We start from the raw sequence: 22,302 nt of genomic DNA on the forward strand, positions 1-22,302 counted from the left end.
GAGAAAGACTTTAAATTTGATTCTGGATTTAACAGGGAGCCAATGAAGAGAAATAACCAGAGTTGGCAAAAGTGCAGACATCCTGTACTTAAGTAGAAGTACAAATGCTATTAGTAAAACGTACTTCAGTAAAAGCTGAAGTACTGATTCAACGTCTTTACTCAAGTAAAAGCAAAAATGTACAGGCTCTCAAATGTACTAAAAGTAAGAAAGTAAAAAGTTGCTCTTTGGAGGATTGGCTGAACTTTGTGCTTTATTAACATAATGATAAAATAAAATAGATTAGGATAGATAGATAAAATAGATGGGAATACAAACTTTAGGCTATTTTTAATTCTACTTATCCTCAGCTTGAACCAAAAGAAAAAAAAATCTTTGTTTTCTGTTTCCTACAGAGCCAATGTCTGATTTAAAAACATAAAGACTTTAAATTACCAGTTTATTAAACCCCACTGGAGCAGTCCGTACCTTGAAAGCTAAGCTCTCTTCTTTCTCTCCCATCCTGTCTTCCTTATCTTTCTCCATCTCTGAGTGACTTTAGCTCTTTTTTTTCTCTCCCTGTTAAACAGAGCAGCTGGACCTTTAGCCAGCAACACACTGTGAGACAAACGCCACACAAACAGTTTGTATGTTGCTGTCACTGATAGAAAAGTTCATTTGAAAGACCTAACGCTTAAAAAAGTCACTGTCTTTATTTATACTCGCTCCTGTTCAGTAGGGCTAAGTGTTGTGGCAATAACAACAACAACAACAACAAAAAGCACCTTCACACTTTTAACCCCTGAGTTTGGTACACACATCATCTGTTTTTATGCCACATCCTCTGGTGATTAATAAATGAACAGGACCGCCTTTTATGTGTTTCTGTTCAGGCTCAAATCGGTTTAAAGTTTGGATGTTCGCAGTGAGGAAATAGTACCTCCCCCCAAATGCGTTACGTGCCTGTTTTGAAAATGTAAGGAGCAGAAAGTACAGTAAGTAAAAGTAGGAGTAAAAGTAAAAAGTAGTAAAAAGAAAATACTCAAGTAAAGGACAGATATCTGAAAATTGTACTTAAGTACAGTACCAAAATATTTGTGCTTTGTTACTTACCACCTCTGGAAACAATGCAATTATATACAATAGACTATCAGGATGAGGCTTCCTTGCCACTTTAAAATATGTGATTGCAGACAGCCTGGGCAGCTTTAAAGCGGACTTAATGTCTATCACAGAGTCACTGCCGTTCTATTGGGCTCTGGCACTGTCTTTATTATGTTTCATGCAGAGTCTTTCCTAGTGTATATTTGAGGATGAAGACCACTCTATTTCACAATTTTTTATGTGATCGTCTTACTCAGAGAGACCTTAAACAGGCACCAGTTGGAAGTGAGTGCTGTTCATGCTTGAAAACCCCCCCAATGTGGCTGAATTAAAATAATTATGCAAAGAGGAGTTGACCAAAAGTCCTCCACAGTGATGTGAAAGACTCGTTGCTAGTTATTGCAAACACTTGACTGCAGTTCTTGTTTCCAAGGGTGGCACAAGCAGTTATTAGGTTCAGGGGCCAGTTACAGTTTTACTCTGACGTGGAAGTCCTGTAAACGGTATAACAGCCGTGTGTACTGATGTGTGGAAGGAGTCAGTTTTGAAAAAAGAGAACATGTTTTGAGTGCTGTTTTTCATTTTGGCAGTGAGTCTGTGTGTGGAGGTTTGTGTGTGGAGTTTTGACAAAGCAGTTTTTGTTTTGAGAAACTGAGCCACACTTTCTGGAAAAAAATTTTAACTTTTGAGGCGAAAAAAGAAACAGACAAAATATATTTTTTCTTAAAAAAAAAGATGTAGAATTCTACCTCCGGACTCTTCTCTGTGGACGGCAGGTGGCGCTCTCGGGTATCGCCACTCTGTGTTTTGTTCCGGTAGCGCTTCCGGGTTCTAATGTTTACATCTGGGAGCAGCTACAAAGCACACAGTTTGTTTTCCAGGCTAATGAAAACCTTCTTGCACGTTAAGAACAGCATGTTTTCCAAGTGCTAGGACCTGTGCACAGTCACGGTAGGCCCTCCATGACGAGTGCTGTAATTATTATGTCACGTGTGTTGTGTTTTAACACGTCAGCTAACAAATGTAGCAGGCTCATTCATGCTAACCAGCTAACGCTAGTTGAATTAATCTGTAAACAAAATCATGTTGGAGTGTAAAAACTATCCGGGACCATTGTCACGGTTTTTGTTTTATCGGGGGCTTAAATCAAAGGTGCTACGGCTTGATTGGCATTAGTGTCCTGTTAACTTTATCCATGGATGGAGTTCCTGTGTCATCAATGTTAAAGATTTCTTAGAAAAAAAGATTAAACGTATCCCAGAAGATGTACAGATGGACTGATTATGTTCTTTAAAGTAAGACGAAGGTTTCAGAGAATATTAAATGAGGTTAAAAAAATGTTGTATTTATTATACAGCTGTTTTTTTATGAGGGAAAAAACCTCATTCTGCCCCATGGACTCACCGACCACTTCATTAGGTATAGCTGGTCGTTGACAGATATCTAATCAGCCAATCGCGTGGCAGCAACATAGTACATTTAGGCATGTAGACATAGCCAAGAGGACGTTCAAACTGAGCATCAGTGACGTGGCTGTTGGCGGCAGATCTGCTGGTCTGAGTATTTCAGAAATTGTTGGATTTTTCCACAGAACCATTGCTAAAGTTTACAGAGAATAGTTCAAAAAAGTGAAAATATTAAGTGAACAGCAGTTCTCCAGGTGAAAACACCTTATTGATGTCAGATGTCAGAAGAGTTTGGCCAGACTGCTTCAGGCAGATAGTAAGACGATGGCAACTCAAACACCCACTCGCTACAGCCAAGGTATGCAGAAAAGCATCTCTGAACGTTGAAGCAGATGGGCTATAGCAGCAGAAGACCGCACGGATTGTCACTCCTGTCAGCAAAGAACAGGAAAATGAGGCTACAATTTGCACAGGCTCACTAGAACTGGACAATAGAGGAGTGAAAAACATTTCCTGGTCTGAATTTGACATAAAAAAAAACATGAAAATCATGGCTCTGTCCTACTTTGTATCAAAAGTTCCGGCTGCTGGTGATGGAGTAAAGGTGTAGGAGATATTTTCTTGGCACACTTTGTGCCCCTTAATAGCAGCTGAATATCACTGAAATACCACAGCCTACCTGAGTATTTCTGCTGACCATGTCCATTTCTTTATGACCATAGTGAATGCATCTTCTGATGCCTGCTTCTAATAGGATAATGCACCATGTCACAAAGCTCAAACGATCTCAAACTAGTTTCTTGAACTGGACTAAAATTACATCCACAGTCACAGAGTACTTTTGGGGTGTGGTGGAACAGTAGATTCACATGATGGGTATGTAGCCAACAGTCTGCAGCAACTGTGTGATGGTTTCATGTCAGTATGAACCAAAATCTCTGAGTAAAGTTTCCAGCACCTTGTTGAATCTATAGCAAGAAGAATTATGGCAACTGAAGGACAAAGAGGTCCAACCTGCTACTAACATGGTGTACTTAATAATAATAAAAAAATAAAGTGCTTGGTGAGTGTATGTACACGTTGATCCACGCTTCCTGCCTCCTTCCTCCTTGTTTGAATGATGACATCATTTCATAAGTTTTTACATTTTACAACTGGTTCTGGTTCTAAATGAAACTTTGGAGCAACATAATAAACAGGATTGATCAATTTGTAGTTAAAGTAAATAGTCTGAGGTACCTTGCTTGACAGAACATATAAATTTTTCTGTTGTTGGCCATAACAAAATGTAATTTAATCTTTAGTAAATGAAATCTCATTAAAAATAGGAAATGGGTTAAATATTTCTATATTTCCTGATGATTTTGCTTTTTTAGAAAGCCAAAACTCTTTGGTGAGCACAAAATATGCACAAAAAACCCTGATATGTACCTGTGGTTGTGTTTAAATGGAACTAAAACTCAGAAATGCTAAATATTTTAAATATTTTATTGTTTATTACACTGACACAGGCAGCCTTCACGAAATCAGCTGCTGACAAAAATAACAGTAAATGATGAAGAAGAAAAGTAGACATACAAGGTCTTCTGAGACGCCGCAAAAGCTCAGCAGGACGCCGATGCCAGTGGATGTCACCAGTGAGAAGAGGTCACCTGGAAACAGAGGGCGACCTCGGAAGACTGCCGCTGTAACCACAGACAGTTTCTACCTGAATGACTGTGCAACAGAAAAGACCACCGATGCAGACTTCAATGTGACGACAGTCGAAGACGCCCAGAAACATCCAGAGACTAAGTCCAGATCTTCAGGTTAGTGGCTCACTACGCCCGTTTTAAACACAGAAAGTTGATTTTAGTGTAAGCTATTGTGGGATATTTGTCATGTGATTCTCAAACTATTTAACTTGGCAAAGCCAGTGCTGACATCGAGTGCAGAAAAAACAATGTTACGGGCCTCTAGTCAGAGGTAGATCCTGTGTGTTTGGCACAAACCAAGTAAAATAGAGTATACTGTATATTTCTCTGTTAATGTGGACACTAGTAAATTGTATTATTGGAGCACTGTAAGATGAAATCAAGTTGTGATGCCCCCTCAGGTAGACTCTCTGCTGCTGTCTGCCGGCTTTGTCACGGGAAGTTTTCTCCGCGCAGCTTGCGGCACGCCTTCAACAAATGGCCTCGGGATTCCCTCAGTATTGTAGACGAGGAGTCAGACGCCGTGGCCCAGTCACCGCTTCTGTTCCACACAGACTTCCAAAGGCTGGTCGGGGTCCAGGTGGACCGTGACCCTCGGCTTTCGGAATTTATTTGCAAGAAATGCCATGCAAAGTTTTATAAGTGCCAAAGCATCCTGATCCGGTTTCTGCAGAGAGTCAATCTCCCGCCTGTGGGGAAGGAGAACCTGAAAAATCAGTGAGTCAATAAAAAAACAAATATATCTACCTGAGGGTGACTGTAAAGTGTTTTTACTGCAGAAAAACATGGGGAAGTGTTTGTGTCTGTTTCAGGAAGAATGCAAAGGGTCCAGAGTCCTCTGTAAACCATTGCTCATCAAGTAAGTAAAACATTACTTCCTCACTCCATCTTGCTGAAGTTCCATAAGTTGAACTGTTTTAACAGGCTCTTCTGTTTTCTTCAGCTCCCTCATCCTTTACCTCAGACACAAAGTGCCTCCACAGTCTGGTGTCCTGGGCTCATCACCACGGAGAGGCCTGCCGCTCCTGCCCCGACCTGAAGGAGGTGCTGGAGGGCCAGTGCCTGGGCGCCATTAAGGCTGTTTGGGGTTGCGTCAATGGTCACAGATACATCATGGACACTCACCGCAGCACTACCTCCAACCAGTGCTCCAGCAACAGAGCATTAGGGAGTGGGAGGGGTGATGGAGCAATGTCAGAGGAGGAGGAACAAGAACAAGACGGCGAGGAAGACGAAGAGGAGCAATCTGGCGGGAACGGAATGACCTCATCGAGAAGTACTAGTACTGTGGTTCAGCGCAGTCCACCTGCAGCAACGGCTCAGACGCAGAGCTCAGCGCCTGATGACTGGACGGGCGACAACGAAGGTGGGAATGCTTACAGTCGTTCAGACTAACACTGAGACTACCGGTGTATCAGCCCTCTTCAGTTCTTTCAAGATGTTTTATGTTGTACAATAAAAGACTCGCACAAGATCAGAGATAAAACCCCAACAATCAGATAATCACTGTGCTCAGTGATGGGCAGCCACCTCCTTTCGATGTGTAGGAGCAGCAGCTTTACTCTGAGCACCTCCCAGGTGGCTGAACTTCTCACCCTGTCTCTAAGGGAGAGGCCAGTCTCCCTTCAGGGGAAGCTCATTTCTGCTGCTTGTATCCGCGATCTCATTCTTTCGGTCACTACCCACAGCTCGTGACCATAGGTGAGGGTGGGAGGTAGATCGACCGATAATTGAGAGCTTCGTTTTTACATTCAGCTCTCTCTTCACCACAAGGCTGAAGAGGCTGAGGAGTATGATCCCCCTATAGTTGGAACACGACCTCCGGTCCCCCTTCTTAAAACTGGGACCAGGAGTCCCAGCTTTAAGAGGAGTTTTTTTTTTTAACTCCCTCAGTGACCTCGCCCCTGGAGATAGGTGAGTCGTCCCCCTTGTCCCAAGACTCTGCTTCCTCCATGGATTAAGGAGGTCCTAGAAGTATTCCTTCCAGCACTCGACAATCTTCTCAGTCAAAGTCAGCAGCGCTCCACCAGCACTATACACAACGCAGGTAGAGCACCGCTTTCCCCTCCTGAGTCGCCTGACTGTTCACCACAATCTCTTCGAGGCAGTCCAGAAGTCTTTTTCCATGGCCTCGCTGAACTCCTTCCACACTCAGATTTTTCCTTTATCCACTGCTCGAGCTGTGTTCCGCTTGGCCTGTCGGTACATATCCCACAGGCTAACCAAGCCTGATAGGACTCCTTCTTCAGCCTCATGGCTCCCTTCACCTCTGGTGTCCACCATTTGGTTGGGGGATTACCACCACAACAGGCACCAACCACCTTGCAGCCGCAGCTGAGTGCAACGGCTTCGGCAATAGACGTGCTGAACATGGTTCATTCAATTCAATTTTATTTTATTCATATAGCACCAAATCATACCAACAGTTGCCTCGAGGCGCATTTGGACTCAGTGTCCTCAGTCTCCCTCGGGATGCTGTTGAAGATCTTGCAGACCATCTGCACTTAAATGTTCATATTTTTTATTTTCATCAAATAAAAATATATGATTGACTCACATCAGCGTGTCTGAATATCAGTTCATTTTGAAGAAATGAGAATGAGTGTTTCCAGGAAGATAAAATATTAAAGATGTGTATTCATTTTTGGAGACTCGAGACTGATGTGCACAGACATTCCAGCTGAAATATAGAAAATACTTTTTCTTCTTCTGCACATACTGAAACCCATGTTAAGACCTCATCATTGCTCATATTAACATTTTCTCCTCCTCTCTCCTTCAGATTACACAGGTCACGAGGAGGCCTTGTCTCCTGCTCCGGGTCAGCTGGAGGACAGAACTGCTGGCAGTGATCTTTCTGACAGGTTGGTCCCACAGTTCATATTTACTGGTGGTTTGGCAATTATTAGAAATTGAAATTTTTCTAATTTTGTGTTTGTGTGTGTCCAGGGTCATCTCTGAAGATGAGTTTGATGAGGGTAGAAAAGGAGGGCTGTCTGATGAGGAGTTTGAGCCATACTCGGAGAAGAGGTGGGTGCAAATAGAAAAGATGGGCCTGCTATGGTGAAGTAAAGGGAGTGGAAACACCGCCTTATCTCACTATCTGTTATCACCGGTCTACGGGGCCTTTAGTGTAGATCAGCCTGTGAATGTAACACGATAACGGCCGATGTAGATTTGATTAGTTTAGTGTTAAGTCTTGCCAGTCAGCAGCTGTGCAGGCTGTTATTATGAAGCCTCTAAGTTTGGGTCTCCATTGATATACAAGCAGCATGTAAAGAATCACAAGTCTTTAAAAGGTTTGCTGACTGGCCACAGTTACACTCTGACAATAAAGGGTAAAAGAAAGAAAAAACCTTTACTACAGTAAAAATGAGAAGCCTGTGCCTGCTACCACACAGCTGCTCTATAATGAACCTCAGCTGTGCACATACATCAGGGCAACAGGCTCATGTTTCCTGGTTGAGCTGTTAATTTGCTCTTTGGATGGGACAGTGACCACCTTTGCAGTTACAGAATATGTTCCATGTCTTTCTCTCATAAGCTCTCACTGAATTTATTTTCCCCTTATCCTTCTAGAGCCCACAGGGTCAACGTCCCAAACAAGAGAAGAAAAAGCTCAAAGGCCCCAGAGGAGCCCAAAATCAGAAAGAAGCCTGGACCCAAGCCAGGCTGGAAGAATAAGTTCAAACCTAAGGGGTACGTGATGCAGCTTCCATTAAGGTCATTTTCAGCTTGGGTGTAGTTTATTCTTTGCTTCAGTTTTTTTTTTAGAAGAAATGCAGATTAACAATCTGTGTGTTTCTTTTTCAAAGGGAGGAGCTCCCCAACATCTACAAGTGTCCATATCAGGGTTGTACGGCTGTCTACAGAGCTCCCGATGGTCTCAAGGTCAGAATTCACTGCTCACTGTTAAATGAAGCCACCTTCAGTTGTGCATGTTTCCGTGCACTAGTTTTGATCTCCTGTATGAATAATCTTGGCTTGCTTTTCTTTAAAAATTTGGGATAGCGGTCTCATGTGACTGGAGAAATGCTTCTTTATTAAATATTGTTTAACTGTTTTCAGCAAGGTGAAACAATTCCTGAGCATAGCGCTGTCAGAGGTCTGTTTACTGCTAACTATAAAGTGAAATGAATTAAATATGTATGAATGAAATAAAAACAGATGAGATTGATTGTTGCAGATTGGTAATAGTATCAGAGATTAAAGATTAATAATGAGTTATTTCCATTTAAAATGAATTGTCCTTGACTGAAGGCAGTTAAAATGAATGAGAGCAAACGTGCTCTGCCTTCATCTGTATATACGACTGATTGTGTTCCTGTTTGCTGACTTTTTAGAAACACATCAAGGAACATCACGAGGAGGTGAGGGAGCGACCGTGCCCTCACCCTGGCTGCAACAAGGTTTTCATGATCGACCGCTACCTGCAGCGGCATGTCAAGCTCATCCACACAGGTGAGATGTCAGGTTTGACTGACTTTCTGGCTTTCCAGCTTTAGTCATCCAGCTTTGAGTGAGAAATAATTCGTTATAGCTGTTTTTATGCATGCTTTTCACATTTAGGCTGTTTCTGAAGAATGATACACGAATCTAAAAGCTTCCTCAGACACGTGGAACGCAGTACTGATGTTACTAAATCAATCATTTCCATTTCTAAGCATTTATTGTTAGCATTGCATAAATTAATGTTTATAAAGATGTTTTTTTTAACCTTACTTTAATGTCTGAATTTGTGGTTCATGCTCGTCGTGTCTGTGTGCTTCCAGAGGAGAGGAATTACATTTGTGACCAGTGCGGTCAAACCTTCAAACAAAGAAAACACCTATCAGTTCACCAGATGAGGCATTCGGGGGCCAAGCCACTACAGTAAGTCCTTTAACATTTTTGTAGCTCATGAGCCATCAAGCTCTTTTGGTGGCTTCAGATTGATTTTACAAACCTTTAATTGCTTCCTGTTTTCATCACAGAACCACAGAATATGCTTTCAACTGAACAAGTCATATATACCATCAAATGTATGCACATAGATTTATGTATCTCCAAGTTGGGAGATCATCTTGCTCTGGTGCATCCTGCTGACAGACGGTCATACTGGGATCAAGAGTTTGATAGCCAAGTCAAAGTTTCAGCCTATTTATCTCTCCCCCTCAAATTCAGGGATTTGGAAAACATTGATAGAACAACGAGATCAGTAAATGCCCTTTTTGACTGATATCAGAAAACGGGCCTCATCATCGTTTTTCTGGAACTGTTTTTACAGTATTTCAAATGTTTAGTCACTACAATTTTATATGGAAAGTGATGAGCTCGGAGCCTAGAGACCAAAGTCGTCTTCTGTTATTGGAAATAAATCTTTGAAACGAGACTTTCAAGTGTCAAAATAAAATAGAGAAAAATAGTGGCACAAGAACTGAGCCCTGAGGAATTCCATAAGTGAACTGATAAGAGGACAAACAGAAATTCACTTTTTTGAGAGAGCGAGAGGAATGAAACCCATGTTTCCCAGTTTAAAAGCCAGAACCCCATCAGGAGAAATGATAAATGCTTTTGTTTTTTCCTCCTATCAGATGTGAGGTTTGTGGCTTCCAGTGTCGCCAGCGAGCATCACTGAAATACCACATGACCAAACACAAAGCCGAGGCCGACCTGGAGTTTGAGTGCTTGATGTGCAGCAAGCGTTTCGAGAAGGCCCACAACCTGAACGTGCACATGTCCATGGTGCACCCGCTGACACAGGCTGAGGCTCAGAGGGGCAGCGGGCAGCAGCAGCAGACATACCCGGACCTACACACCATCACGCTGACCGGGGAGGTGGTTCAGCAAGAGCAAGACAGATGACAGAAGGAAGTCTTGATTCAAGGCAGAGATACTTGAACTGTGGCACAGGACCCAGAAACAAAACAGCAATGTAGCACGGAGTTTCATTTTAGCATCAGCAGTTGAGTTTTCATCCAGTGTTCCTTCACACTGACGCTCATGACCTTCTTAAGACTTTTCAGCCGATTTGTTGACGACACAGCAGAAAAGACATTAGGTAAGAGTTCAGTGTCAAAGCAATGTTTCTTTACATTGTGCAATTAATATAACGATTCATGAGTTATATCAATTACCTGATATTCAAATCATCCATCTTCTGCAACAAACACATTGCTTCCTGTAACTGTTTCCAGAATAAAACGGATTGTTTATTTGCTTTTATTGTGAAAGAGCAGCAGTAGGAAATGTGAGGCTGGCAGTCAGGATGAGTATATGGAGTGGTTCACCATATATCATATTAAAAGCTAGTACAATTATGACTCTGTGAAATCTGAGGATAATAACTTGAAAAGAGAACAGTACGGTGGCCCTGAGACCTCAACGCACTCATCACGCTGACTCTTGAAAGATAAAACAACCAAAAATTCCAAATACTGAAAAAGATGCTGCCAAGTAGACCAGACAGAAATATTAGAATATGAACTAAAATAAAATTTTACAGTAAGTTAAATCAGATGTTTTACACTGCTGCTCACAGTCTGACAATAACTGATTTCGTAGGCTTTGTGAGTAATCAGCTGTTAAGACCACCGTGTTGTTAATCTTGAATACCTTCATTTAATATCTGACATTCACATTACTGACTGTGTAACCGGCTTAAATGCAGCTGTAATACTGAGACCTTCTCTTTGCCTGATCCAAGTAAAGCGTCTGTATGTGCTGCAATTCCAGGAAGTTTTCTTATCGGCTCACTGCTTTTATTAAGTTATTACAAATCAAAGTCTTCTTTTGAATTGTAGCATTGAAAGGGCTTCAGGTGTACATGTGTGTAAGAAAGCGTGTAATGTGTAAAAAAAGAAGAAAAAAAAACCCCAGTGTGAATAAAACAGGTTTTCTTTTTACAAAGCTGAGTCTGAACAGTGCAGTGTTTCCACGTGTTTCTGTTGGAGGGAGGGTTGGAATATTAGCGTGGAGAGATCTCGGTCGATTAGAGGAAGTCCATCTCTGGGCTGGAAGGCTCGAGCTGCACAGACAGCGCCGCTGCCAGCTCCGGGTCCAGTTCTGCACTCAAGGATTCCAGCTGGACCAAGAAAACCACAAGCAGATAGGCGGGACAGGAAGGAGATATGAAGGTGTGAGACAGGTGTGAAAGGGGCAACGGGTAATATACATGCTGATGCACCTTCTGCTCACCTGTCGGAGCTGCCCCGAAGAGAGTAAAGTCAGAGGCGTTTGCGAGATGGCTCTCAGAAGAAACTGCTTGGTGCGGCCAAGGATGTGGGAAGGCTCCGCCTACCAAAACAGATGATGAACGTGAGTCCAGAGCAGTGTGCCAACTCCAATACTGCCATATGACCAGTTAAAAGTTAGAGTACAAACCACCAGCTGCTTCTTAGAGGATTCAGTGTCCAGTGATTGAGTGTTTCCTTCCAGGAAGAGCTGCAGCATGCTCAGGTAGCAGACGATGGCAGTATGGAGGAACCCTGGACAACGCACAGCTCTCTGTAGGAGCTCGGCGCTTTGCAGGAGCAGCAAACTGATCGGCCACGAACACAAGGAAATTTAGAAGGTACAACAGGTACAAATAAGAGGTGAGGTTGGAACTTCCATCTTGTCACGTTTGTGTGTTTTGGCCTGTTGTCGTTCCTAATGCGATGGTGTGTCAGCTTTAGTGCAGAGCAGCATTTAATTTATGTGGCATTCATGAATCAACCTAGCTGTTTGCAAGGCCCCACCTCCACTAAGCAGCTGCAACACTCACCTGCAGAAAGCCCACGGCATTAGTTTTGTAAAGTCATCTGACGTCACCATGGTAACCGACTGATAAATGCTTTGCTCTAGAATTGAGTGAAAAATAAAAACGCAGCACATCAGTTCAACCACATCAAATTCAAATCAGATTTAAAAGATGACCGGAGCACCGAGCTGCTGTTCACTTTACCGCTGGACTTAAAGATGAGCAGCCAATCAGGAGAGTCCATCAACACAGCCAGGAGCTCTGTGCATAAAGCCCGGCCTTCTTCATAGCTCCTCTCCTAGAGGAAAAAAAACCATGCACGTTATAAAACACAGACAGAAATAACAATACAGTCTTGTCTTTTCCTCTTCAATTTATTTTCCATTCATATCCGTTTCCCTCCTATCCCAGCTCTCATTGGTTGACGGGCAGGTGCTCACATGGACACAAATCCATAAAAAGGACTTTTATACACGCAGAATATCAAAAGCAGCACCAGGGTCCAGAGGTTGGGGTCAAGACCATACTGCTAATAAAATATTGTTATCCTACAAATTGAAATAAAATAAGCAATTATCATATTTAAATTGCTAATGTTATGTTCATATAAGTTGTGCATGTCTTCACAGTCAGTTCCTGTGTTCCTGGACTGTTTCTGTGTAGGATTCGTGGAACAAAAACAGACTAGACAAATGCATTGGAAAGACCTGTTTCCACTCTGAGAACTTGTTTATGAGTGTGAATGTTGCACAGTTCTAAATTCCAGCATTGTTGTTTAGGTGGTCAGTTACCTGAGGATATAGCAGTGTTGTCAGGTGGTCGTTAACGCACAGGAAAAGAAGGAAAACGAGCACCTGGAAGCAGAAACACAACAGCATTTTTGAAAAAGTGACTGAAAGCTTTGGAGACCAAATAAGCAGGATGGAGATGGGCTCAGTCAGACAGTGAACCTCTCAGTGTGATACTTTTGTTCTACTCTTCCCTTAATCAGAAGTTTAGATTTATATAACTTTAATCCACATTATTAGACTTTTTACCTTTACCCACTGTAAAACTGGTTCTATTATGTTGTAATCAAACTGCCTGTATGTGAATTGTATATAATAAATTTAAATATAGCAGCCGAATTAACAGCTGCTGAGAATGACTTCATAAAACCACCCAACGTCAGAAAAGGGCAGCAGCTGCAAGTCTTTTGTTGCTGTTGATTGGCTAACTTTGGATGCTCTGTTCAAAAGAGCACAGTGGATTAGTCTTATTAAACAAACCCTTTCAGCTCCTCTCACTTCTTTTAAGCCAGCTTTCGTCTGAGTGGCTGGTGGTGGGTGGGGCTTCTGAAGAATTCACAGTCTTTTGCCCATTAGATAGAATTAGATGGTGCACTAACTGTGAAAAAATGGACAGCATGCAGAATTCGTTTTATGCTCTTACCTGTCTGTATTTGGAGTCTCTGTCTGGTCGCAGGAAATTCAAAGCAGCTTTGAAGCTCGGCTTGTTTGCCTCACAGCCTCGCCAGACACGATGAAGGCTGGCCGCCAGCAGCAGAGCTGCAGCTGGAGGCATCTGCAGCAGCTGGCCTTTCTCCAAACTGCAGAGCAGATAGAAAGAAGAACTTTAACATGGGGTTTCTGTAGGGTTCACCAAGATAATTAGACACTTTTGAGAACTATTATAACCAAAGGAGGATTCATTTAATATGTTTCACCATAAGTGAAAAGCAACAAGCATTTATGTCTGCATCACATTTAAAGGACTACTCTGCACTAATGCAGCCACAACAAACCCCATGAAGCTCATGAAGGTGGCTGATACGAAGAAAAGTGTGCAAAGCTGTTACAGACATCAAGGCAGTCTAAGATGTGAACATATTTCATGTGACTTGTTCAGGTGTGAGCAGCTGTGAGGAGGTGTACATAATTTGCTGACAGTGGTTCATGAAGGAGGCGTTACCTGCAGGCCCAGTGCTGACATTCCGTGAGGAGCTGCAGCTGCTCCGGCAGCGTCTGTTCATCACACAGACGACGCCACAGTGACAACAGGACCGGACGGAGACGCTGCCACCAGTGCTGCACACGGACACACAACAAAGACGCTATATTCCTGTCATGTCTCTACACAACATCGCAGGCTTCACACAGGCTCTAATAGATCACTGATCTGTGATTCCAGTGATAAAAGATTTTAGGACTTTCTAAATATTGAAGGTGCCAAATGTGTTCAAAGGCATTTTAGTCAGAATGAACAGACAGTACCACTGTGGAGATCAACAAAACAGGACATTGCACGCTGATCTGAGACCAGGCTTTGTTGACTTCATATGTTGGTTGTCCACAACGTACACTGGCACCTAACAGACCCTGGAGAGGAAGCACACCTCTCAATAATCTCACAAGCTCACCTAAAGGTACAACCTGTATGAACTTTAGATTTCAGAAAGATTCTTACTCTCAGGAAGTGTGCAGTTATCTTGCAGGACAGCACGCCTGCTGGAGAACACGCTTTCCTCTAGTGCATGAACAGAGGGGAGTGCAGGTGAAGAAAGAGGTGAGCATAAAAAGTACTTTTTCCAGCCAAACATTTAAATCAGATTAATAAGAGACATTAAATGAGCTGCTCACCTGATGCTGGTTGATGTGTTCTATTAGCCTGTTGCAGCTCAGTGTTGTTCCCCCTCCATCAGTGTTTACTTTAATCAACAACACAGCTGGAAGAGCCAGGAGCACTCTGACACACACACAAACAGTAATTCAGTGGATTAACAATCGCAATGAGCCGACACGTATCGCAGAACGAGTGTGCCAACAATACCCCATCAGCCTTATACAGCCCCCCCTTTGGCCACGCCCCTGCAATGCCTCCCTTCTCATATTTAACAGCGTACCTGTTCCATGTATGCAGCAAGCGCTGCAGGCTGACGTCAGTGCTGATGCTCTGTGAGGTCACTGTAGAGGAGCATCTCTGAAACAACACCTCAAACAGGAAGTCACCCACACCAGCTCTGCTGCCATGGCTGCCAGACCGCTCCATCATGTCCATCTCATAGACAAGCTCCTGCACATACACAAGCACGTAAGTGTTATTCACTAGTTTAACTGAAGTCACACAGACTGTACACTAATGAGTAAAACACAACATGGAAGCTGATGACGCTCCAGAAGCTGCTGTGCAACTTCTGTGTACGAGGGCTTTTATTTTTTCTGTTTTTACGTCTAAAAAAAGACAAACTTTACTACTACTGATATTTCTGCTTGTTCTGCAGAGTGAAGTGTGACACTTAAGGAATTTTTACCCATTCTGTAGCCATTTTTCACAAATCCACGCTCTTTAATTTTCAGGGCTTTTATTTTTTATTCATTGAGCATTCAGAATTTTTGTTGCATGTTTTTTAAATCAAATAAAAGGCTAAGATTATATTATTTTATTATAAGAATATATATGTAAGAAGATCACTTCACTAAAATATTTTTCTTGATCACAAAATGTTTTGTGTGAAGTTGCTAGCTTTAATACAATATACCTCAATATAAACATTATTTTTACCACACTTTATTAACTATAATGTCTACACAGCCCATCCATATGCTATTGCTGCAGAAATGGGGGGGAAAGGAACTTTTCAAAGTTACGTATCATTTTTTATAGTCATGAATACTTTTTTAAAATTTTACTACCTGTTTCACCAATTGATAAAACTGCAGAAACAGTGATAAACATTAGCATATAAAAGTCCAGATGGTGTTACTGATACACAGCAGTTTGACTGTTATACAGAAACAAAGCAAAACCGCCTTCTTTTTTTCCATATGTAATAATTTCTTAAATATTACATTAGATTCTTTGTTTTTACCAGGTTTATAATAAACAAGCTTTTCCGAGTGGTGCAGTTAGTGTACACGCACCTGGAGTCGGGACAGGATGTCTGGTAAGCAGGTTCCTCTTCCTGGCACTCTGTGCTGTTGTGCTTCCAGGCTCTGCCAACTGCTGACATCAAACATGCACACATGGACACAAATCCATAAACACTGTTTGTCAGGTTAACTGAACCTTTCCAAGCTCTAAAAGAGGTTTTTAAGTTACCACAAGCACTTTGCCTCTCCCACCGCGCCCTTCCTGACTTGAAGAAACATTTTTATTTGGGTTCTTGTCAAATATCTGACAGGTTCATTTTAAGGACTTCGCACATTAATGTTAACTACTAGTACCTTAACTGCTGGTCCATGATGGCATTAAGCAAATGAGAACAGAGGTTTTTCATGTCTCCTCCGCAGCCTCCCTGCTTCTCTGGACGAGTCAGATAGAGCTCCATGCAGGCCCACTGCTGATACTCCTGACTGCAGAGAGGAACAAATAAATAAAAGCAGGAACCCAAACAAGTTTTTTTTCCTTTAGAGGTGCAGGGGAAGAAATTTCATCACAGAAAGAAGTATTTCAGATTTTAAGTTGACCAATCTCTCCTTCAAAGTCCTCTTCTGCACCTCTAGACCACCACAGCTTCAGTATTTTTGCTTGAAAGTCCTCTGCACAAGTTTGAGGTCTGCGGTGAAACAGCTGATTTGCAACAGGATCATAAAATTAGCAGCACCGCTTCAACCGATCTGTACGTGCATAAGGATTCATCCTGGAAGTGGAGGCTGGGCCAGTAGGGCATGTTTTTTTGCCTTTTGTTTCATTTTAAGTGCAGAGTTTCTAAACTTTAGATTAAACTTCCTATTGCTTTTTATGGCATAGATTTTATTTTCTAAACTCACACGGTGTGTTTGCCGTCTTACCGTTCAGCGTCAGGCAGGGCGTCCTCACTCCTCAGTACTCTCAGCTCATTAGCTAACCATTCTGAGAACAATAACTAGACAGACATAAGGAGACTTCATGATTATTACATCAATACAGCTACTCCATGAATCATTTTCTACATGCACTCAAACACCTGTGCTCATTAATGCAAACAATGTTTGCACAGGTGTGTGTTTAATGGAGAAACAGGGGACCCAGCACAGACCTGATACTGTGGTATCTGTCTGAGCTGCTGGAAGGCAGCGTTCCTCCACAGATGCCAGGCCGTCTTCCTCCAGGTGTTGTTGGAGTCAGTGATGCTGCTCCACAGCCCGGTCTGTTTCTCCTCCAGTTGTTCACTTAGCCCAGCATCAGCTACAGTTCCTCTGGCTTCAGGTAACAGTCGTGGGATGAGGTACAGAAGCTAAACACAAACACAGAATAGTATAAGTAGGTGTAAGTAATGAAAGGAGGGAAGGCCCAGAAAGCTGGTTAAGACTGACGATACACAGAATGATGTAATAAAGGCAGGAGGTGTTTTTAATGAGTTTTAAGACTTTATTCTATATCGCACTTTGTTTATTCGGGCTGTTTGTTTGGCTTTATTGATTAAATAAAAGGTACAAATGCAAGCACTGAGCAAAGAAGTGGTTTGCACTGTGACTGTGCAGCGTCTGTCATGATATTTGCATTTGTTCCGCTTCTTTTTACACAATAAAATCAAAACTTTGCACCGCCCTCATTTCATAGCCAAGGCCAAGCAAGTGTGGAGGAAACATAAGCTCATTATAAACTATTTGATCACATGCTTTTATTTCAGCTTCTCAAAGGCAGGGTGCGAGGTAGTTCTGCGTTTCTGTTTTATTTTATTGCAAGTCTCAGTTTTGGACACATCTGTTTTCTAGATTTAGCCCTCAAATTTAACCCTGTGCTTAAAGGTGACCCATTATGCTCATTACCAGCTCCATGTTTTTATTCCTGTGCTGCACTAGAATTGCTTTGTGTTGGTTACAGTTAAAAGAAAAATTCCTTATTTGTCTCTTTTCTGTGACTTTGTGCAGCCCCTTAGGTCACACTCTGCCAGAAACCAGCTGCTTTACATCCATTAAGGCCACCTTTGACTCTTTACCCAGTGACAGCCTATAATGAATTATCATCAAAGCTCTTTTTCTGAAAAGAGTGATTTCTGTCATATTTCATACCTGCTTATAGAACAAAATGTTCGGGTTTGCATCAGAAATTAGAGCGAGTACTTTATTCTAATAGCCCTCAAACCACATCTTTGTTGATATATACTGAGGTGTCAAAACTTGTCATTAAGGCTACTGGGCAAAGTCATCAAATGTCATCTTTATGGGGGAAAGAGTTAAGACAGCTTTCGTCTGATTGGCTCAGTGGGTGGGGCTTCTGTGCTCACAGTCAGAGCTGTGAGTCTAAAATGGGCAAATTAGGGATATCTAATATTTAACAGTAAAAGTTCACATAGATTACTTTACATACACAGAAATCTTTAATTAAAAGTTTCCAAGAATATGAGCATCCATATTTGTCGCAGTATGTATATGACAGGAAATAAGAAAAAGCATAAGACAAACAAACGGCCACCAAGAAATTATTCTGGAAAGGTTTGCATAAATTCTGGAAAGAAAAGCAATAAGCAAACCTCATTACTTAATCACATGTCAAATAAAAAAGGTTACCTTCTTATAGAGACTATGGGGGATACAGTCCTGCTGTTGAGGCAGTGAGTCCTCTCTGCAGATCCCATAACAGACAGCTGCTACACACAACCTGGACATCCACAATGAGCCAAATCACTATTACTGAACATATATTGTAGATGTAAAGATGTGGATTGTATGCATGGCCAATCCTTGTTAGTTACAGGTGCAGGACATTATCATTAACAAAGGAATTAAATATGATATCCACATACATTAACCAGTCAACTTTCTCTGCTGTAGGCACATAAAGAGAGCATGCAATCATTAAAACGCTCCATTAAAAGTCAACATCCATGCATGGAAAGCCTCACCTGGCACAGAACAGCATGTTGGCGTGTGTGCTGCAGGACAGCGCCAAGCTCAGAGCCTCTTCAGCCGGCACTGGCTCAAGCCGAATGGGCAGCACCAACTGAACCAGAGGACCACGAGACACCAAGGAATACAGGTGGACCAGGAATGCTGCCAGGCCGAGTATATGGGCAGCATTCAGCGACAGCCACTTCACATAGAAGAATAAAAAAAACTTTTTTTTTCTTAAGCATGAGAATAAAATTAAAAGTCCACGACACAAAGTGAAAGTCAGATATAAATAGAGGGAATAAATGTGGGTTTATGCACCTGGTTGTGAAGCAGGTCCCAGAGTCTGTGTATGAGGCTGGAGAGGAGCTGTGTGTTACCAAGCAGAGCGCTCACAAACCTCGAGGCCCATGGGCTTTGTCTAAAGATGCAAACAATTAGAGCAGCAGCAATTAGTCGACTGAAAGGAAACTGGTTAGGATGTAATTTGACGACCAAATATAACTTTAATTTATTGTTTTCTATAGCTCTTTATTAGGGGTGCAACGATACTCGTATCGATATTGAACCGTTCGATACAGTGCTTTCGGTTCGGTACGCATATGTATCGAACAATACAAAAGTTGTAATTTATTTTATCAACTTTCCTTCTGACAATGCTGTCTGTGTTGAGCGCTCAGTGAATCTGCGTTCGACTACTCCGCCTAGGCTGCACTGTCGAGCGCAGATCCACTGAGCGTTCAACACAGACAGCATCATCAGAAGGAAGAGCACAGGGCAAGCTAGCGAGACAGAAGTTAAGCTCTCCTTGCAACATGGCAAATTGAACCTACCCCACCCTCATTCAGATCTGGCGTTTGGAATTATTTTGGTTTTCATGTGACATATGACCCTGAAGGTAAGCGCGTCATGGACTAAAGTAAAACAGTATGTTGGGTGTACCACGCAATGCTCAATTACATGGGTGGGAACTAGTGTGTTAGCGCAGTTAGCTCGTTAACGTGTTGGCCGTCTAGCCCCACGCAGGGGTAGCTCGTTAACGGAGATTTGCCGTGTTGTGGCGTTAACATCTGCAGAAGAACACTGCCGCTAGCTAACTGCTCAGCGCGGCAACCGCACAGCAGCAACAACAACAACACCACACAGGGCGCCCTCTGACCCCGGAAGGACACACCGTCGCAGCGAGAAGGCGTCACCCGTCACTATGGCAACATAAACAAAACATAACTGTACAAACAGAACCCCGAACAGCCCTGACCCGCTACATAGCCCCCACCTAAGGGGTCAGTCGTCCCCGACGACCCCATTACCCCACACAAAGTCCTGCAAATGTCCAGGTGCCTTCTTTTGGCGCACCGGCCGGTCACGACTGGCGGGGGAAAAGTCACTCGGGTCAGAACATGGGGTGCCACCATCATCCCACTTCTGACACCAATGTGGCGAGCTCAGACAACGAGGAGACGGAGGTGTCGTTTGGTCTTGCTTCCCGTTAGCTAGCCAGGGAGCACAGCCGTTTATTGACATCTGCAGAAGAACACTGCCGCTAGCTAACTGCTCAGCGCGGCAACCGCACAGCAACAACAACAACAACAACACACAGGGCGCCCTCTGACCCCGGAAGGACACACCGTCGCAGCGAGAAGGCGTCACCCGTCACTATGGCAACATAAACAAAACATAACTGTACAAACAGAACCCCGAACAGCCCTGACCCGCTACAATATGCTGCTGAGAATATAGCCCAGAAGAAGCGGATAGTATAGCTTTTATTTCGGAAAGAGCCATTTCTCTGTAATAAACTCTCTTTTCCAAAGATGAGTGATTCCTCAATCAGATACAGGTGTTACCGCGCCAGATCCGCGGCCCCGAACCGTAGTAAGGAAACCTCTGGCAGTTACTTGAAGGTTCCGTAACCGGCAACAGCTTACTATACAGGTCAACTCCGCTAGCAAAAAGATCGAAGGAGGCGTAGGAAACTGCTTCGCCGAACTATTTTTCTTCTCTAAGGCACGAACACCGCGTACAGTGGGCTGAAACAGTTTACTCACAGCGAGCATCGCTGACACAACTCTGGCTGTCGAGGGAGTTATTATATTCCTTTTATTTATTTTCTTTTCGTCTCTTCTGTAGCTAACCGTTACTTTTTCCCCTTCTCCGCTCTCTCTCTTCACACACACACCAGGCAGTCCCGCTACACACATCCCGAATACATTTCCCATCAGGCTTCATCCTTAAAGGGCCATGCCTGTAACGCAGGGCTTGCAAAATCGCTAGCCCGACGTCCCGGGGCTAGCGATTTTTCAAGTCGGGCTACCAAAATCTATCTCTGCCCTGCCCGTTGGGCTATTGTAGGAAGGAAAAATATATGTCAATGCTTTTGCATTCTTTCGGAAATGTAGCTGGGTAATTATGTCATTGGCATCGGTGAGCCACTGTCAATATGTGACATATTGAAATCGCGTTTGAATTTGCGCTTGTTCTTTGCTTTCACTTTGCAAATGTCCAGGTGCCTTCTTTTGGCGCACCGGCCAGTCACGACTGGCGGGGGAAAAGTCACTCGGGTCAGAACATGGGGTGCCACCATCATCCCACTTCTGACACCAATGTGGCGAGCTCAGACAACGAGGAGACGGAGGTGTCGTTTGGTCTTGCTTCCCGTTAGCTAGCCAGGGAGCACAGCCGTTTATTGACATCTGCAGAAGAACACTTCCGCTAGCTAACTGCTTAGCGCGGCAACCGCACAGCAACAACAACAACAACACACAGGGCGCCCTCTGACCCCGGAAGGACACACCGTCGCAGCGAGAAGGCGTCACCCGTCACTATGGCAACATAAACAAAACATAACTGTACAAACAGAACCCCGAACAGCCCTGACCCGCTACAATATGCTGCTGAGAATATAGCCCAGAAGAAGCTTATAGTATAGCTTTTATTTTGGAAAGAGCCATTTCTCTGTAATAAACTCTCTTTTCCAAAGATGAGTGATTCCTCAATCAGATACAGGGCTCACGAAATCGCTAGCCCGATGTCCCGGGGCTAGCGATTTTTCCAGTCGGGCTACAAAAATCTATCTCTGCCCTGCCCGTCGGGCTATTGTAGGAAGGAAAAATATATGTCAATGCTTTTGCATTCTTTCGGAAATGTAGCTGGGTAATTATGTCATTGGCATCGGTGAGCCACTGTCAATATGTGACATATTGAAATCGCGTTTGAATTTGCGCTTGTTCTTTGCTTTCACTTTGCAATCACACGAACTGTGTATGTCACACAGTGGAAATTTGTATTTATCTTGTATATTGTTTTTATTCTGATTTTTAGTGTTTATTTATGAGTGTTTTATTTGCATGGTTTTATTCTGTTTCTATTGCATGGTTTTTAGTGTTTTATGTGACATGGTTTTTATCCACTGTGGACTGGCTGCACATGGGACAAATTAGCTGATAGGGACCACCTGCTGAGGCAGGGGTGTGTCCAGAGGTGGCCTATCAGCTGTGTAAAGACCTTTTAAAAACAGGCTAGCTGAGCACTGAAGAGAGAGGCTGGAAGGTTAATGCGAGATGGCCAGTGTGATGCGGCGACCAAGTCCTGACCTCATGGAACGGCAA

The 22,302-nt window shown here is 43.0% G+C and overlaps 2 protein-coding genes across 4 annotated transcripts in view; one reads left to right on the top strand and one right to left on the bottom strand.

Moving 5' to 3' along the window:
- Nucleotides 1–1,875: 1,875 nt before the first annotated feature.
- Nucleotides 1,876–11,076, top strand: znf276 (zinc finger protein 276). The gene is made up of 12 exons (XM_004566100.2): nucleotides 1,876–2,034; nucleotides 4,001–4,297; nucleotides 4,585–4,900; nucleotides 4,996–5,042; nucleotides 5,127–5,549; nucleotides 6,966–7,047; nucleotides 7,133–7,213; nucleotides 7,763–7,882; nucleotides 7,999–8,074; nucleotides 8,527–8,644; nucleotides 8,956–9,055; nucleotides 9,757–11,076. The coding sequence occupies exons 2-12, from the start codon at nucleotides 4,042–4,044 to the stop codon at nucleotides 10,025–10,027; spliced, it is 1,890 nt and encodes a 629-aa protein (XP_004566157.1). The 5' UTR covers nucleotides 1,876–2,034; nucleotides 4,001–4,041; the 3' UTR covers nucleotides 10,028–11,076.
- fanca (FA complementation group A) overlaps nucleotides 10,231–22,302 on the bottom strand; it is a 29,100-nt gene continuing 17,028 nt past the window's right edge. For 2 of the 3 annotated variants that reach the window (XM_012923265.3, XM_012923262.3), the window contains exons 24-42: nucleotides 19,016–19,115; nucleotides 18,709–18,896; nucleotides 18,374–18,464; nucleotides 16,900–17,097; nucleotides 16,673–16,746; nucleotides 16,106–16,234; nucleotides 15,803–15,884; nucleotides 14,785–14,954; nucleotides 14,522–14,627; nucleotides 14,349–14,408; nucleotides 14,156–14,260; nucleotides 13,854–13,969; nucleotides 13,335–13,491; nucleotides 12,695–12,757; nucleotides 12,108–12,201; nucleotides 11,928–12,003; nucleotides 11,546–11,702; nucleotides 11,360–11,458; nucleotides 10,231–11,246 (exon numbers count right to left, since the gene is read on the bottom strand). In XM_012923265.3, the coding sequence (XP_012778719.2) occupies nucleotides 11,154–11,246; nucleotides 11,360–11,458; nucleotides 11,546–11,702; nucleotides 11,928–12,003; nucleotides 12,108–12,201; nucleotides 12,695–12,757; nucleotides 13,335–13,491; nucleotides 13,854–13,969; nucleotides 14,156–14,260; nucleotides 14,349–14,408; nucleotides 14,522–14,627; nucleotides 14,785–14,954; nucleotides 15,803–15,884; nucleotides 16,106–16,234; nucleotides 16,673–16,746; nucleotides 16,900–17,097; nucleotides 18,374–18,464; nucleotides 18,709–18,896; nucleotides 19,016–19,115 (2,158 nt within the window). In that variant the 3' untranslated portion in view covers nucleotides 10,231–11,153. The remainder of the gene's footprint in view (nucleotides 11,247–11,359; nucleotides 11,459–11,545; nucleotides 11,703–11,927; nucleotides 12,004–12,107; nucleotides 12,202–12,694; nucleotides 12,758–13,334; nucleotides 13,492–13,853; nucleotides 13,970–14,155; nucleotides 14,261–14,348; nucleotides 14,409–14,521; nucleotides 14,628–14,784; nucleotides 14,955–15,802; nucleotides 15,885–16,105; nucleotides 16,235–16,672; nucleotides 16,747–16,899; nucleotides 17,098–18,373; nucleotides 18,465–18,708; nucleotides 18,897–19,015; nucleotides 19,116–22,302) is intronic. The other variant, XM_012923263.3, reaches the window with a different exon arrangement.

This window comes from Maylandia zebra, linkage group LG7 (genome assembly GCF_041146795.1).
Source record: "Maylandia zebra isolate NMK-2024a linkage group LG7, Mzebra_GT3a, whole genome shotgun sequence".
In the NCBI taxonomy this organism is placed as follows: domain Eukaryota; kingdom Metazoa; phylum Chordata; class Actinopteri; order Cichliformes; family Cichlidae; genus Maylandia; species Maylandia zebra.